This window comes from Syngnathoides biaculeatus, chromosome 6 (assembly GCF_019802595.1).
Source record: "Syngnathoides biaculeatus isolate LvHL_M chromosome 6, ASM1980259v1, whole genome shotgun sequence".
In the NCBI taxonomy this organism is placed as follows: domain Eukaryota; kingdom Metazoa; phylum Chordata; class Actinopteri; order Syngnathiformes; family Syngnathidae; genus Syngnathoides; species Syngnathoides biaculeatus.
The window spans coordinates 14,663,393-14,681,850 of NC_084645.1; the positions used below are offsets into that span (position 1 = coordinate 14,663,393).

General features: G+C 42.0%; 1 protein-coding gene across 2 annotated transcripts in view; it reads right to left on the bottom strand.

Annotated features, from left to right (window-relative positions):
- Positions 1-18,458, bottom strand: part of b4galnt4a (beta-1,4-N-acetyl-galactosaminyl transferase 4a) — a 192,261-nt gene that overhangs the window by 2,343 nt on the left and 171,460 nt on the right. For both annotated transcript variants that reach the window (XM_061822634.1, XM_061822635.1), the window contains 11 exons: positions 18,285-18,351; positions 14,291-14,455; positions 11,894-12,003; positions 11,423-11,523; positions 10,205-10,278; positions 8,654-10,124; positions 7,212-7,591; positions 6,968-7,121; positions 6,782-6,854; positions 368-521; positions 108-234 (listed from right to left, as the gene is read on the bottom strand). In XM_061822634.1, coding sequence (XP_061678618.1) covers positions 108-234; positions 368-521; positions 6,782-6,854; positions 6,968-7,121; positions 7,212-7,591; positions 8,654-10,124; positions 10,205-10,278; positions 11,423-11,523; positions 11,894-12,003; positions 14,291-14,455; positions 18,285-18,351 — 2,876 coding nt within the window. The remainder of the gene's footprint in view (positions 1-107; positions 235-367; positions 522-6,781; positions 6,855-6,967; positions 7,122-7,211; positions 7,592-8,653; positions 10,125-10,204; positions 10,279-11,422; positions 11,524-11,893; positions 12,004-14,290; positions 14,456-18,284; positions 18,352-18,458) is intronic.

Sequence of the window (18,458 nt, forward strand, 5' to 3'; positions counted from 1 at the left end):
GACTGGTGAGTTGTAAGACGCTGGATGAACTGTATATAAAAACAACAACAAATAAGAGAAACCCAAAACAAAGATAACGCATGTCATGGCTTTCAAGATGGGTTAACCTGTCCAGAAGCTCCCAATCTTCTCCACCCCAGCGGTCTTTGAATTCTTCTGTGTTCATCCCGCCAATTTTTTCAAAATCAGATTTGTAGATACCAAACAGACCAAAGCCGTTCACCTCCCAATAGCCTGTGAAAAAAAGTAAAAGTTTTTCGCTAAATAACAGTGAATACTCGAGAAAATTTAATTTAAGTCAGAAGTCAAAGTGAATGTGTTTGCATTCGTGTCTGATATCTTTTGTGATCGATGATTTGTGTTTTACCGTCAGGTTCCTGTGGAGAACTCCCGCAGCCAAGTCTCATAACAATGGGAGCGAAAGCAAGGCGTCCTTCAACACAATGCTTCCTGATGCTCTCCAATATGTTGAGAGGGAAATGAATGTGGAGGTCACACAGGAACACAATGCTGTGGCTATCCTACCGCAAGGAAAACATATACTAAGTTTAATTGCAATCTTGTGAAGTCAATTTTAATTACCACAATTCGGGGGAAGAACTTGTCAATAAGCAGGTGTAAATAGTTTCTACATATACAGTAATTTAAGTAAGTAATGAATTTTAAAGTGAGGAACCAGCATGAAGACACAAGTCGTCCTCTTCTTTGATATTCTTCTATACTCTTGTTTGAATTCTTTTAGACAGATTATGGCATGTATCTGTGGGAATTTTGGTGAATTCATCCAAAAGAATACTAGCAATAACTGAAGTCACCCATATTGAATGATAGGGCCTGTCTCACAAGTAGTCCTGTCTAAAGAGTCAACACCAAATTCATTCCAGAACTTCTTTCCAGATCCTAATTTGTGTAGTTGGGCACATTCATCCCTTTCTGTCATAAGCATAGACATGTTCAAATTGATGCTAACCTAATCCCAGAATAAGCAAATAATTACGAGGTGCCGTTACACTTTGTTCAGACGGTGAATTTTTTTAAAACTCACTATGTTGTATGTATACTTATAATAGTAATAATAATAACGGTACAATCACAAGAACTAATGCTACTGCTAAACCTGTGAATTGTAAGTAATATGCATTCATCCATCCATTTTCTGAGCATCTTATCCTCACAAGGCTTGCGGGAGTGCCGGAGCTTATCCCAGCTATCTTTGGGCAGCCTGTACACCCTGAACTGGTTGCCAGCCAATTGTAGCATCTCAAAAACATGGAGGATAGGGTAATTGAAGACTTTAAATTGCCTCTAGGTGTGAATGTGAGTGCAAATTGCTGTTTGTTGCAATGTGCCCTGCAATTAGGTGTCAACCAGTTCAGGGTCATCAGAAATAAACTGGGAAAAAGTAATTCAAAACCTATTATAAGTTTTGAAGGCCCAATAGACTAAACTCAGTCAATATACTGGTAGATTTTAAAATATATTAAAGATACAAATGCAGTCATCTGCCTCACAGTTCGGAGGACGTGGGTTCAAATCTGATCTGGCCTGTATGGAGTTTGCACGTTTTCCCCGTTTTCCACTTGGGTTTTCTCCAGGCACACATCCCCAAAACATGCACAATAAACTGATTGAAGACTCTAAATTACCTGAAGGTGTGACTATAAGTGTGAAATGTTATTTCTATGTGCCCTGCTTGGCTGGCAACCAGTTCAGGGTGTTGAGGCTCCAGCACACACACGACCCTAGTGAGGATAAGGTGTACAGAAAGTGGATGGATAACTAACAGCAACAATTGCTAGCATCTGGCCTCAGCTACTGTGACATGTCTTAGCTTGCAGTCTCCATGGCACTCAGTAGTGAATGACATGCTCGTCCATCCTCAGTGACAGCGCTGACATCCAAGTGAGTGATCAAATCAAAAATGGGCAACCCCCTTCATCATCGGGTGGAAGGTGGTTGCACAGGCACGGGTGATTGAGACACGTCCAAGGAGCCAGACAGACCACAGCCATGGTGTCCATTTGATGGGATTGCAGCAATTTCCTGTCATCTATGGCTGGGGTCCATGGGAAGAAATAAATACAACCAGAGACATGGATGCAATATGCATGAGGGATTGTTTTCTCTGTCAATACAGGCCAGTGAGTGCCTTTTCCCTGCCCATTGCAATATACAGGGGCTGAAATAGATATTTAACATCATCATTTTTCCTCATTAAATATATTTCCAAAGGTGCTATTGTGCTGAAAATTCTAACACCTGTTGGAAACAACCCAAGTAATACATACAAAGAAAGTACAAAAAATAACTTCAGAAATTAAGTTTTGTGTAAGAATGTGAAATGAGACAGGAAAAAAGTATTGAACACACCATCTGGTGTTTATTAAATACTTTGCACAAAAAACCTTTGTTTGCAATAACAGCTTCACGACGCCTTCTGTATGGAGAAACTATTTTCATGCATGGCTCTAGTATGATTTTGGCTCATTCCTCCACATGAGCAGTCATCAAATCTTGAAGCTTCTGTGGGCTCGTAGATGGCAGCAGATCTTTGTCAAGAGCGTCTTTGTACATTTGTCTATTTATTCTATGTCTTCTGTCTTCTGTGAAGCTTAACAGTACCATTTGCTGAAAAGCAACCCCATGCCACCAGGTTCCCACTACCAAACATCACTGTTGGTATGGTGTTTGATGTCTGATGTGCAGTGCCACTTCTCCAAAAGTGGTATGCATCATGGCATCCAAATAGTACAATTATCTTCTCATCTGACCAGACTATATTGTTTCAATCTTTAACTGGCTTTTAAGAATGTTGTTCAGCAAATCTTAAACGACCTTTGACATGCTTTTTTTTTTTTTTTTAACCAGCAATGAGGTCTTGCGTAATGCAGCCCTATGGGGGCACAAACCAGTGCAATCTGTAGGCCGGTCCCAAGCCCGGATAAATGCAGAGGGTTGCGTCAGGAAGGGCATCCGGCGTAAAAACTGTGCCAAACAAATATGAGGGTTCATCTAAAGAATCCCATACCGGATCGGTCGTGGCCCGGGTTAACAACGCCCGCCCCCGGCACTGCTAACCTGCAGGGCGTCGGTGGAAATTCAGCTACTGTGGGTCGAAGACAAAGAAGAGGAGGAAACCGGATCCAGCGTCAGAAGAAAAAGAGGAATGCACAGAGCCTACAACTGAGTGTAGGGACTTTGAATGTTGGGACTATGACAGGAAAAGCACAGGAGTTGGTTGACATGATGATTAGGAGAAAGGTTGATATTCTGTGCATCCAAGAGAGCAGGTGGAAAGGTAGTAAGGCTAGAAGTTTGGGAGCAGGGTTTAAATTATTCTACCACGGAGTAGATGGGAAGAGAAATGGAGTAGGGGTTGTTTTAAAGGAAGAGCTGGCTAAGAATGTCTTGGAGGTGAAAAGAGTATCAGATCGAGTGATGAGACTAAAATTTGAAATTGAGGGTGTTATGTATAATGTGGTTAGCGGCTATGCACCACAGGTAGGATGTGACCTAGAGTTGAAAGAGAAATTCTGGAAGGAACTAGATGAAGTAGTTCTGAGCATCCCAGACAGCGAGAGAGTTGTGATTGGTGCAGATTGTAATGGACATATTGGTAAAGGAAACAGGGGCGATGAAGAAGTGATGGGTAAGTACGGCATCCATGAAAGGAACTTTGAAGGGCAGATGGTGGTGGACTTTGCAAAAAGGATGGAGATGGCTGTAGTGAACACTTATTTCCAGAAGAGGGAGGAACATATAGTGACCTACAAGAGCGGAGGTAGAACCACGCAGGTAGATTATATTTTGTGCAGACGATGTAATCTGAAGGAGGTTACTGACTGTAAAGTAGTGGTAGGGGAGAGTGTAGCTCGACAGCATAGGATGGTAGTATGTAGGATGATTCTGGTGGTGGGTAGGAAGATTAAGAAGACAAAGGTAGAGCAGAGAACCATGTGGTGGAAGCTGAGAAAGGAAGAATGTTGTGCGGCCTTCCGGAAAGAGGTGAGACAGGCTCTCGATGGACAACCGAAGCTCCCGGAAGACTGGACGACGATAGCCAAGGTGATCAGAGAGACAGGCAGGAGAGTACTTGGTGTGTCATCTGGTAGGAAAGGGGAGAAGGAGACTTGGTGGTGGAACCCCAAAATACAGGGAGTCATACAAGGAAAGAGATTAGCGAAGAAGAAGTGGGATACTGAGAGGACTGAGGAGAGGCGAAAGGAGTACATCGAGATGCGACGTAGGGCAAAGGTAGAGGTGGCAAAGGCTAAACAAGAGGCATATGAAGACATGTACACCAGGTTGGACACGAAAGAAGGAGAAAAGGATCTCTACAGGTTGGCCAGACAGAGGGATAGAGATGGGAAGGATGTGCAGCAGGTAAGGGTGATTAAGGATAGAGATGGAAATGTGTTGACTGGTGCCGGTAGTGTACTAAATAGATGGAAAGAATACTTTGAGAAGTTGATGAATGAAGAAAATGAGAGAGAAGGAAGAGTTGAAGAGGCAAGAGTGAAGGACCAGGAAGTGGAAATGATTACTAAGGGGGAAGTCAGAAAGGCACTACAAAGGATGAAAAATGGAAAGGCAGTTGGTCCTGATGACAGACCGGTAGAGGTATGGAAGCAATTTGGAGAGATGGCTGTGGAGTTTTTGACCAACTTATTCAACAGAATACTAGCGGGCGAAAAGATGCCTGAAGAATGGAGGAAAAGTGTTCTAGTTCCCATTTTTAAGAACAAAGGGGATGTTCAGAGCTGTGGGAACTATAGAGGAATAAAGTTGATGAGCCACACAATGAAGTTATGGGAAAGAGTAGTGGAGGCTAGACTCAGGACAGAAGTAAGTATCTGCGAGCAACAGTATGGTTTTATGCCTAGAAAGAGTACCACAGATGCATTATTTGCCTTGAGGATGCTCGTGGAAAAGTACAGAGAAGGTCAGAAGGAGCTACATTGTGTCTTTGTGGATCTAGAGAAAGCCTATGACAGAGTACCAAGAGAGGAACTGTGGTACTGCATGCGTAAGTCTGGTGTGGCAGAGAAGTATGTTAAAATAGTACAGGACATGTATGATGGTAGCAGAACAATGGTGAGGTGTGCCTTAGGTGTGACAGAGGAATTTAAGGTGGAGGTGGGACTGCATCAGGGATCAGCTCTGAGCCCCTTCCTGTTTGCAGTGGTAATGGATAGGCTGACAGATGAGGTTAGACTGGAATCCCCTTGGACCATGATGTTCGCAGATGATATTGTCATATGCAGTGAAAGCAGGGAGCATGCAGAGGAACAATTGGAAAGATGGAGACATGCACTGGAAAGGAGAGGAATGAAGATTAGCTGAAGTAAAACAGAATATATGTGCGTGAATGAGAAAAGTAGAGGGGGAAGAGTGAGGCTACAGGGAGAAGAGATAGCGAGGGTGGACGACTTCAAATACTTGGGGTCAACAATACAGAGCAATGGAGAGTGTGGTCAGGAAGTGAAGAAACGGGTCCAAGCAGGTTGGAACAGCTGGCGAAAGGTGTCTGGTGTGTTATGTGACAGAAGAGTATTTGTCAGGATGAAGGGCAAAGTTTACAAAACAGTGGTGAGGCCGGCCATGATGTACGGATTAGAGACAGTGGCACTGAAGAAACAACAGGAAGCTGAACTGGAGGTGGCAGAAATGAAGATGTTGAGGTTCTCGCTCGGAGTGACCAGGTTGGATAGGATTAGAAATGAGCTCATTCGAGGGACGGCCAAAGCTGGATGTTTTGGAGACAAGATTCGAGAGAGCAGACTTCGATGGTTTGGACATGTTCAGAGGCGAGAGAGTGAGTATATTGGTAGAAGGATGCTGAGGATGGCGCTCCCAGGCAAAAGAGCGAGAGGAAGACCAAAGAGAAGGTTTATGGATGTGGTGAGGGAAGACATGAGGGCAGTTGGGGTTAGAGAGGAAGATGCAGGAGATAGGCTAAGATGGCAAAAGATGACACGCTGTGGCGACCCCTAACGGGACAAGCCGAAAGGAAAAGAAGAAGAAGAAGAAGAATGAGGTCTTGCGTGGTGAGCGTATACACAGGCCATAACGGTGGAGTGCATTATCACCGTTTTAACTTGTGACAACAGTACTTGCTAATTCCAGGTCTTTTTGAAGCTTTCCACACGTGGTCCTTGGTTCCTGGAGAACTCTTCTGATTATCTTTGCACTCCACTGTCAGAAATCTTGCGATGACCCCCTGATCGATGCAAATTTATGGAGGTACAATGTATTATGGCTCTAACCGCACTCACTGGAACATTCAGAAGCTTCGATAAGCACCTGTCACCAATGCCACCGTTATTTTTTGCAACAATTAGTTTGCAATGATCTTGAAACAGCTCTCTGCTCTTATCTATCATGAGATGTGTCACACCTTGACAAAGAAACTTTTTTGTAGGAGATTAGTTAGGACTGAACCAGCTGATATTCATTTGCACTGACAAGGGGCTTGATACCTGTTTGATTATTGGTAGATTTTAGGTGTTGTCTTGGCTTTCCTTTTCACACCACTCTTTCATCATACGTTCACTACTTTTTCCCCATGTAATGTCACAATATTTACACATTCATTTCCGAGTTTATTTTTTGTTCTTCCGATATATGTATGGATTACTTGGGTTGATCGCTATATCTAGTGAAGTTTTGTGGTCAATAGCACCTTTGGAAATACATTTACTGAGAAAAATGCATTAAATAATTATTTCAGCTGCTGTGTCACATACACACACACACACATTTTCTATCCCATCTATCTCACTTCAATGGTATCCACTCCAATCTGTAGTCCTGCTGAGCGCTCAAAGTTCCCTTCTCTCCTTAGATACTCATATCTTAAAAAAAAAAAAAAGAAAAAAGCAAACGGTTATTAAGTAAACAGTTAATTGAAATGTAATAGAACTGTGATCTACGAGTATCCATGTCTGGTTACATGACATGCACTAACCTTGGAACACTGCTGTCTCTAAGTGCCTGCTCCACATCCATGTCTTCACTTTCAAAGTCAACAATGATTATGCTGAAATTGTCATCCTTGGTCTGATGATGAAGATTTTCCATGTCAGAAATAAACTGGTGGACCCAGCGAGCTTGATTCTTTACTGAAATACAGGAACAGAAGAACTCTGGTTGAATACAATGTTTGTACGGAAATCCCTGGATTAAAGGACCTGAATAATTTTTTGACTGACCTGGTACCACAAAGTGCACCATCACATCTTGCCTCCACTGTAGCATGATTGGCTGGCATAGGAGAGGTTTGGCAAAGGCTGTGCTCCAGGCTGTGGCTCCAGGCCGTGAGGGAGATTTGGTGGAGGGGAGGTGCGGAGCAGTGCTGAGGTTGGACGTGGCAGCAGAGGGGCCTGAGTTTGGGGCGGAGGCTGGGGCAGTCTCTGTGTTCTCAAGGCTTTCGTTTACTTGCCTGCCCCGGTGGAGCATCAGATAAATGTATTCGGACAGTCGCACCACACTGCGGCCCCTCTCCATCAGCTCCAGTTCCACAAGGTAGCGATTCCCTCTGGCAGAGTCTCGCCGCTTCTCAACATTGATGATCCGGAGCAGAGTATACATCCTAGGGTACATGTAGACGATCGAAAAACGCATCGGGTCCGGCATTAGGCCACAGACATGACAAGATTTTAAAAATAACATTGTCCATATTTTACTGGAATCATGAAAAAAAATAAACAAGCCACTTGCAGTGGAGTGTTTATTCCATTGCTCTTTCACACCTGCAGCTAATTACGATAACCGTTTTTATAAACGGCTCAATTTTGAACATCAGTCAGAGTGACTCATATTGGAATAGTCTTGTATTCTACAGTGGGAAATAAGGGGGATGCTTTGGATTCATAATTGTCTGTCAGTTTTTGTGATTTTAAGTGCCAAAATAGGCCCAACAAGGCCATCCATCCATTCTCAACACCACTTTTCCTGGTGAAACTTGCGGGTCCCTGGAGCCTACCCCAGCTGACTTCGGGTGAAAGACGGACTGCACCCTGAACAGGTTGCAGGGCATATATAGACAGGGACAACAATTCACATTAAGACTGTCACTGAGGGGGAACTGAACCCATACTGCCCGCACCAAAGTCAGGTGCACCAATGCACCAGCAGTAAGCCAAACAAGGCCTCTTTCCGGTATTTTGAGTTTTCATATATGCTTATGTGCGTGAGTCTGTGTTCAGCTTATTAGAAATGTCTCTTATTGTACTGTAATAATGCATTTAACCACCACTAGGAAAGTACAACCCATTTAATGAATATAAGCCTAAATCTCTTTGACAAGGTCAATCAAAAAGAAAAGCATGATTCTCTCTTCAAAGACTACATTGTAGAAACAAGGCCTGAATTTTATTGGACTATTGGTGAATCAACTGCAGAGGTGTGTGACTGCAAAAATGAAACTGAAGAGGGGAAAATTAATGTTTGGAAATGCTGGGCATAACGTGGTAATGAACAGACAGGTGGACTAGTAACATGGACCTAAAGCACCGGTATATGAGTCTTTTATTCTTGGAATTGAATTACATACCAATTTAATAAAACAGCACTTTTAGTATTTTAGCAAACAGAAGTATCCCACTCCTACTCAGTTGGACATCGCTTCCGAGCATTCAAGTGTTGTTCTTACCCGCCGTTGCGTTCGTTGAGCTTCTCCATATACTGAGCCAGAACATCTACCACCTCACTCTCTGCCAGCTGGAGGTTACCAGACACGTTGCACCGCAGGTCATTCCAGTCGGAGCGCAGAAGCTCAAAGTCCATTGGGTTCACTGAGAAGGTCCTCTGCCAGTTGATATTCTCCTCTGTCCATCCTGGCCGCGCCTCCACCTCCTCGTAGCTGTAGTCGGAAAGCTCACCTTCCTCTGGTTCTGCCTCTGGGTCGGGATTAGAGTTGTTTGTGTCCTGCTCCATTTCTGCTAGGTTGGGGTCTGGCTGTGACTCTGTGATCTCAGTGGTCCTGAGGTAAGATGTAACTCGCAATTGACCTTGGAAGTTTTCAGTGGAGTTCAGCCAGTGAGGAGAATGCTGGGCGGTGTCATGCTGATGAGACCTTGAGGTTAGTTGGTGTGATTTGATGGGAGAGCCGCCAGTGGCAGCCATCTTCAAAGTGAGGTTGTCCCCTTTGCTGTGTCGCTCATCTGGTTGTGTTGGAGCTGTTTCCTTGCTGGGAGACTTTTGAACACTTGCATTGGGAATGTTGATGCTTTGATTGTGAAAAAATGCCTTAGCACCTATTGTGGGTGGGTTTGGCCACAATTGAGGAGCACTTACTGGACTCCTTCCTCTGCTCTTAACCCCTCCAACATGCCCTTTGTCTCCAACTTTGACCAGTCTTGTAGTCTTCCCAGTTTGGTACAGAAAGACTCCAGGGAATACCTCTCTAGGGTGGCGAGATGCCCTTTCCTCCCTCTTCTCTCGACGCCACTCCCGCTCCTTTTCTCGTTCCCTATTTGGCCGAGGCCTGGTGATGTAGATCTTATTCTCCTCATTCTTCTCTTTCTTGCTTCCAGCAAGCTTAATGTTATTGTTATGGACAGTGTCGCCGTGGGCAGAGTTGCTCTGAATCTGCTTGGCACGACTAGAAACAGCAGGGATGGAGGACTTTTTGGGAAAGAATAAAGATCTCGTCAATTTAGGTGGTCCTTCAGCCTCCTTCTCTCCTCCTCCTTCACTATTCGGGCCGAGCCCTGCACGACTGTTACGGCTCCAGGATAGCGAGCGACCCAGAATCACGTTATCTGCGTCAGGGTGACGCATCCTGGATTGGAGTTCTGACACCCCCTCTCTAGTATCATGACTCCCATTAGTCCTTGTGTGAGTTCTTTTCCAGTTTCTGTCCCTCTCCATCTCATCATCCCTGTAGGCAAAGTGTCTCCTTTCTCTGCGGTTTACAATAATATTGACTGCACCATCTTCCCTCTCATCAGGATCCTCCTCTTCATCCTTTTCTTTTTTACCGGCAAAAGTAGGTCCAGCTTTAAGGTGCTGATGGGAAGGTTTGGAGGCATGGCTGAGGTGAAGAGGTTTCTTGGGTGACTGTGTGCCTACAATCTCTGCCTCATCTTCCATATCCACCATTTCATCTTCCTCTAGGAAATCTGGAGACATAAAGAAAGCATACAGTTAAATATGGTGATGTTGAAATGTATTAAAGTAAAGTTTGTTATTTGTAACTTACCATCGGAGTTGGGAAAAAAGAATGGTCTGTCGTCTTCCTCCTCATCCATCTTCATGTACTTGTAGAAGCCAAACCTTGCAGAAAGAAACAATATCTTCCTTTAAAACATGCTTGCACAGTTCTCTTTTAAATCTTCATTTTTTAAAAAAGAAAAAGGCCACATAATTTCATGAACAGATGTATGTTTTGATTAGCCGACCAGCTGATCACAAAACACAGATAGTCCCGAATGGCCACACACAGTAATACAGTGAAGAAAACAAGTATTTCAACACCCTGCTATAATGCAAGTTCTCCCACTTAGAAATCATGGAGGGGTCTGAAATTTTCATCATAGGTGCATGTCCACTGTGAGAGAGATCATCTGAAAATAAAAATCCAGAAATCACAATGTATGAATTTTTTAACGATTTAATTGTGTGATAGAGCTCCAAATAAGTAACCCAACCCAATGTTAATATTTGGAACAGTAGCCTTTGTTTGCAATTACAGAGGTCAAATGTTTCCTGTACTTGTTCACCAGGTTTGCACACAATGCACACACTGCACTCCTCCACACAGATCTTCTCTAGATCAGACAGGTTTCTGGGCAAACACGGTTAGTGGAATTATGACCAAAAAGTTCAATTTTGGTCTCATCTGACCACAAAACTTTCTCCCATGACTCCTCTGTCCCATCCATTTGATTCAGGATAATACGTGGAGTGGAGGTGGACTTTTAAAGACGAACTAACAGGTCTTTGAGGGTCAGAATTCTAGACAAGTGTTCAAATACTTATTTGCAACAAATTGTTAAAAATATCATTGTGATTTCTGGATTTTTCTTTTTAGATTATCTCTCTCACAGTGGACATGTACCTATGATGAAAATTTCAGATCCCTCCATGATTTCTTAGTGGAAGAACTTGCAATATAGAAAGAAGGGTGTTCAAATACTCATTTTCTTTACTGTAAAGCTCATGCCTGGTGAGTGTGCTGGCATCACTGCCAACAAGTTCTCAAACATCATTATGATGTATGGCATATGAGACAGACGAATGTTTGCTGAAGGCCTGAATCACCCAAAACAGAGCCACACAATCCCTTTTTATTTTGTTATCGACAGGTCACACTTAGTCAGAGTGGTATGATTTTATAATTTTAAGTTTTGCATAGCTTGATGTGTCATGTTGAAGTGGAGATTCCCACTTGGCGCAATGTGGCTTTTGGACAACATACTTTTCCAAGTAGATGGGTGACTCTCTGTAGAAACACTTGTTCTCTCGCTCCATGTGTGTGAGCCGGGTGAAGTCATTTGGGTAGACGAATGATAGATAAACCTGGGGAAAGATGAGAGAGATAAATGGCGGAGAATTTAACCATTATGCTAATCAAATGAATTTGAACTTTTATTTCATATTGTTGTAGTAAGTTACATAGGCTAACAGGGGGCAGCAGTGTTCAACATTTCCTGCACCTAATGAAAGTTGAATTATTAGAGCAGCGGATGAATTGATGTTAAACTCTCTCTGCCTTGAAGGCTTTTGATTTTTAGCAGGTTAAAAGTCACCTACATAAGTCTGATAAAACTGGATGAACTTCAGTTGACACCACAGCGATGATTTTTCTTTCAGCCAATTAAAACAGCATTACACATGGTGAGTAGCAAGCTAGGTGGTCCAGAGGGAAGTTGTTGGAGAGGTCACTTACAAACTGTAGGCCCTGGTATCTCGCAATGGGGAAATCTTTGACGACATAGGTGGGAGAGTAAAGACAAGCAGGCAGAACGTTTTCCAGACGGGAGGGGTCAATCATGGGAGCTGAAAGAAGAGAGGTAATTAGAATTCAGAATGACACCTTTTAATAAAAGATCAAATTATTTTATTTGTGAAATTGTAAGAATTACTGTACTTAAAGTCAGTGAACCTAAAAAATTATATTTAAATTGATATTTAATTTAAGTTTAATAAATACAGGTATGTTGCATTGCTTTAATTACTATTTACAAAAACTAAAAGAATGGTTTCTTCTTAAGATGTAAAATTATAGTTACAGTATGGTTCTATACTTTGCTTGATTTTTGAATTTCTGACTTTTTTGGAAAGTGCAGTGGGCTGACTCAAATATGAAAATAATGTATAATTCTTCATTCAAAATAATAAAATGTTGAGACTTCATTGAAATAGAAAAAAGATCTGCATTAAACCACTCTTTTAATGATGTCCAAAAGTCATATAGTCTCAATGGCCTTATGCATTGGCACTCAAATCTTTTACACTAAGTACCACTTCAAAAAATATTTAGCTCTCCAAGTACACACTATGTCTAACATGAAAATACTAAATGTTTATAAAAAAAAATTTCTTCCTAAAAAGCATACTTATTTAAAGCCACTGTAAGATGAAAAAAATGAAAGAACCACTTAAATAACTATCTGCCCATCTATTTTCCATCCTGCTTATCCTTATCCTCATCAGGGTTGAGGGCGTGAGATGGGGTACATGGTGAACTGGTCACCTGCCACTCCAAGGGCACAGTTAAATACCGTCATTTCTAGAAAATAATGCGCCAATTTTTCTGAAAATATTTTGAAAAAGTTAATAGCGTGCATATTTAGGTATGAATGAAAAATTAAAATACAATCACATTGTATAGTCGTATGCAGGTCCATAGAGTGTTAAAAAAGGTATACATATACATTTCGATATGATATTCGATGTCTTATGCTCCACATTTATATATATCATGGTAATGTGTGCCCCCAACCTGAGCTCTATGACCACCTCGGGGAGCTTGCATTTCACAATCGTTAGCGTTAGCTACAGAGGAATAAAGATAATGAGCCACACAATGAACTTATGGGAAGGAGTAGTGGAGGCTAGACTCACGACGGAAGTAAGTATCTGCGAGCAACAGTATGGTTTCAAGCCTAGAAAGAGTACCACAGATGCATTATTTGCCTTGAGGATGCGCGTAGAAAAGTAGAGAGAAGGTCAGAAGGAGCTACACTGTGTCTTTGTAGACCTAGAGAAACCCTATGACAGAGTACCAAGAGAGGAACTGTGGTACTGCATGTGCAAGACATGTATGAGGACCTCAGACTGGCCACTAGCTCTTCCAGCTCCTGGTCTCGGGAAAGCTCTACAGATCAATGCAAGTCAAATCTACCAGACATTCGAACAGTTTTTTCTCTCTGGCAATTAAGTCATTACATTCTTAATCAGCAAATGTATTATTTTCTGCCTTGTGCCATTGTTGAGACACTCACATTCTGCTGGTCCAATCAATAACAATATTAGTAAGTAGACTATTGCACGATTCGTCACTTTAACCTGCTCCCTTTGCACAACTGTCATTGCACTAGTGTATTATGGGAACGGCGAACGGGTAAGGGACTCTGTACGAGAGACACTTATCTTGTACCTGTTCTAAACAAAGATTTTACATCTTTGCATGACTTTCATAAGGAATAGTTCCTATAAATAGAAATGTCTCTTGTTTTTTATTCTTGCTGCTTTGTTGTTCGTTGTTCTGTATGTCATACCAGGACAGCACCATCTGCCGTAGAAAAATTCCATGGGTGTTTTGGCCAAATAAAGCCGATTCTGATTCTGACAGGGGTTCAAAGCACGGCCTGCCTGTGTGGGGTTTCCATGTTCTCCCTGCGCCTACATGAGTTTGTCTAGGCATTCTGGTTTCCTCCCACATCCCAAAAACCTACATTAATTGAAGACTCTAAAGTGCCCATAGGTGTGAATGTGAGTCTGAATGGTTGTTTATATCTGCGCTGCGATTGGCTGGCAATGAGTTCAGGGTGTACCCTGTCTCTTGCCTGAAGACAGCTGGGATGGGTTCCAGCACTCCCGCGAACCTTGTGAGGATAAGGGACTCAGAAAATGCATGGATAGATGGATGATTTTTCTTTTTTTTTCTTTTTTTCCATGTTCTCCAAAGGGAGCTCACATACCACTGGTGGTACTTGTCATACAAGTGATATGAAGAATCATTGTTGTAAGAAATTTGCTAAGCACTGTACAGAAAACAAAAACAGTTAGTCCTAAAACAAACCACTAAAAAAATCCAGATAGTCTGAAATGATAGATTTACTGCTATAGAATGTGTCCCTCGGGTCAGGCTTCAGCATATCTGCTCCATGCTGCGGGGTGCCACCTTCTTCCACGCTTCGGGGGGGTAAAGGTTCTGGTAGGCGAACATGACTGGCTAATGTCTGAGGGATGTGACTCACACTGTTCATCTTGAGGCTGGACTCATCTGAAAAATTCAGAGGGGAAAAACATAGCAAGGAAAGGGCGGGGACACATTAATTCACAGCTGTGTGAAGGATAAATGAATTCTAATTGCTTGTGCTGTGACCATCACAGATCATTATTAACCGTTAAAAGGTGTAGATGGAAGGAGAGAGACAAAATCACTGCATAGGTAGACCTGTATAATCTAATAAAATAAAATAATTCAACAGCATCTAAAATCCAGAGACACAAAACAATTTAGAGAATTACCCCGTCTTTGTAAATTCTGTAAATTGTTTTAGGTGGAGATCATGACCAAAATTGTTGCAAATGCATCCTTTTTTTCCCCCAGCGTGTCCAAGTAAAAATTTCCTCTGGTTACATCTATGAAAGTGCATATCATTTCAATTCTCACGGGAACTGTTGCATTGTTGAAAGACACCCTCTTTTTCACCCTTCCATAGTTTCCACAAGGTGAGGAAGCAGAATTCTTTAGACTTGCACCCAGCCTGAAACAAACGTGTTTTTCCTTCATGCTGCATTTCAGGGTTTATGTCGGTGCATTTTCCACACATGTGCAATGGTTCCCACATCCCCGGCGAAAAATACGCTGTGCGCATACACATTCATAATCCAAATGGTCACCCCCATAAAATTGTAAAGAAATTGAGCTCCTGTGTTGATCTCCCCATACTGCCCTCCTCCAAGGAGCCTTCCATTGCTCTGGGCATCTGTGGTCAACACATTTTTATGCACGTGTATGATCTTGTCTCAATTTACTGACTACTACTGACTAACTCAGTGTGAATTGTGGGACTGGTTAACAGAACAAAAAGATAATAGTCCCAGGAGCCCTTGACTTAAGTTGTATCAATGGCATTAGGTGGTTTATTGTACCTTCTCCCATCAAATGGAAAAAATATTTAAAGGTCCCCTGTCATCAAATTAAAAAAACATTTTGAATATTATTGTGCTTGCAGGACATGTTGGTCCCCCAATTTAAATATGGACCAGAGTTTCGCTCTAACTAACCATTGGTGACTGGTGATATCTCAGTGGACCAGCCAAGCATTTATGGCGAGCTCACATTGATTTCATTCGACGAGGCGGGTCTTATCATACCCTCGTGAAGCAGATTCCTGAGAGCATTGTATTGTTTGTCCGCAACTCACAAATCACAATTTAAGAGTGGAGGGGACATGTCACCTGGGTAAAGTACAAGAGGAGGATTACCGGTACTCTGAAAGCAATTCCCATTCAATCACCTTAGTAACCGGTTCACAGCGTTCATTTGTCGCATACCTTTTGTCGACAATAACCGCTGTTACATTCAACATTATGAATCTATTTAAAGTATTGGTGTTAAACACAGCACATGTATGCTTTGATATACTGTATTAGTATGGCTTGGTGGGTGCCCAGCAAGGTCATTCAGGGAAACCCAGATCTACACTTCTAGCAGTATGTGAAAGCTTGTTTTACAAAATCTTCCTCCACAAAACGGGGCACAACACAGCACAATTCTGGTTCTGAAGGCCTAATACATTTATACTAAAATAAAGTGAAACCATTTATTCCTCAACTTCTCTGAGGTTGGCAGGTGATGCAATGTTGAAGCTTAACACAAAACTCAGCCGTGTTATCATTCAACAATTTTCAACCACTAACTGGGCAGGTAATTGAATAATAAGTGAGCTTTTGATGTCACAGATACACTGAAATCGGATCCAGTTGTTTTGCAAGCCTAATCCATGTATCGTCGTTTGCATTGCATCGATAAAGCGCATCGTCAGACTTATTTTGACAGATGTTGTGAATAAAACAGTAGAAAACAGTTTATTCTGACGGCATGGGACTTTTGTTTTCTGCTATTCAATACACTTCGCTGTCAGAGAGAGATGAATGATGATATCATTAATAATTTTTTTAACATACGTGAAATCGGATTCTTTCCTACAGAACGTCTGATAATCTCTAACAGCACTCTAGTTAGGAATTACTGGTCAAGTAGACTCCACTGCCTGGCCTTGTTTCAGCGTTTGAACAGAACAAGAGAAAAGGGAAAATTCTCTCGTCTCAGTAGCCACTAACAGTCAACTCCTTTGTCAGTTTTGTATAATCTGTACCTGGGTTTGCGGTGAAATGCTCCATTTTAGATTAACATGATAGTCAGTGAATCTGCAAGTACAATAACTAAAATTGACAATTATTCACTCAATACAGCAGTTTAATCTTATCTCAAATTGTACAGGTGAATGAAACTGTAGCCGTAACAGCGAAACAAAGTAAGATAAGTAAGAAACAAAGTAAAGAAAATTGGAAGAAATACAAAATACCTCTGAGGAGAATCATAATTACACCAATCAATTCGCAGAGAGGGAGGAGGAGGCACATGTGATTAATGGCCTGTCAGGTACAAGGCCTGATGAGAGAAATCCCATCTAATTAACAGGGTGGTCACCAACATTTTCATCCTTTAGGGATAGAGATTGGTAGTGCACACTCACAGCTTGCACTCATACTTCACAAAGGGCACCTATTTTTAAACTTCTTTTTAAGATCATAAGATATCTATTGTTCACAAACATATTCTTCATGATGACAACACCTGGTCAAACAGATGTAAATATCTCTTATGTCCCTGTGACAAAAATGGAATTTCCTTGATGCTTGCTGTCAGTTCCTCTTTGTTGTTGGGTCTGGTGCCACACATTTTAATCTTGATAATAACCCATAAATTCTCAATGGGGTTTTGATCTGGCGAGTTGGCTGGCCAGTCAAGTTCTTTGATGCCAAGCGCATCAAACCAGATTTTGGAGCTTCTGGCAGTATGGGCAGGACTCAAGTCCTACTGGAATACAAATTCTGCATCTCCATACAAATCCTCACCAGAAGGAATCATCAAGTTATCTCAAACATTCCGGTAGGCTTTTGCAGTGACCTTAGATTTCAGAAAACAGAGTTTACCAACACCTGCAATGGACATTCCACCTCAGATGATGACTGATTGGATATTTCATACTCTGGAGCTCAAGGATCTTGGGTTCTGTTCTTCATCTGTCATCCTCCAAACCACTGGACCTTGATTCCCCAATGCGCCAAGCGCCCAAGCGCATTTTATTTTCATTGGAAAAAAAAAGACCTCGACCACTGGCTAGTGGTCCAGCCCTTCCTCTCCTTGGCCCAGTTAAGACGCTTCCTATGTTCCCTCAGCCACAGAAGTTGCTTGACACAAGGAACTCAACTGATGTAGCTTGTAGTTTATCTCCCGGATATGTCTGAATGTGGTGGTTTTTGAAGCTGTGACTTCTGCGTCATTCCACTCATTTTGGATCTCTGCTAGATTCTTGAATCTTCTCTGTTTGATAATCCCTGAATCCTACAGACATTGCTTTTTCTGGTGCATCTTCTCCTGCCACATTTTGTCCGTACATTAATCTTGCTTGGACACTGCTTTTGTGGCTTAACCACCCAATGGAGAGTATCAATGTTGGTGTTCTGGCCAGTTGTCAAGTCTCCAGTCTTTCCCATATTGAACTCAACTGAGACAATTGAACCAAACTGAAGCAATTTAAATGACACCTAGGAAAACCCATGCAGGTCCTTTGAGTTTAGTAGATGATGAGTGTGTTTTTTAATTCCCGATTTTGTAGGTTTTATAAAATGGAAGCCCATATTATGGAAAAATAAACAAATAAATCCTTGAAATTGTGGCCCCTGAATTTATAATCTATGAAACAAAAGGAGCGCTCTCCTGAGTCACCCAACATCTGTATGTAAACAGCACGAAATAAAACTTGGACTCCTGAAGTTTGCAATGAACATTTAAACAAATAAGATGCAACTTTTACCTGCGTACAATGAGATGTAAGCAGAGTCTATCACTTCATACTTCAGACCAGGGAGGAATGGACGCCACTGTGTATGAAAACAAGAAAGGACAAAGGGATGGAGTGAGAAGCGCAAACCTGTGAATGAGTTGAGACACGAATCTTTCATCATAGATTGTATTCCTCATGGACACG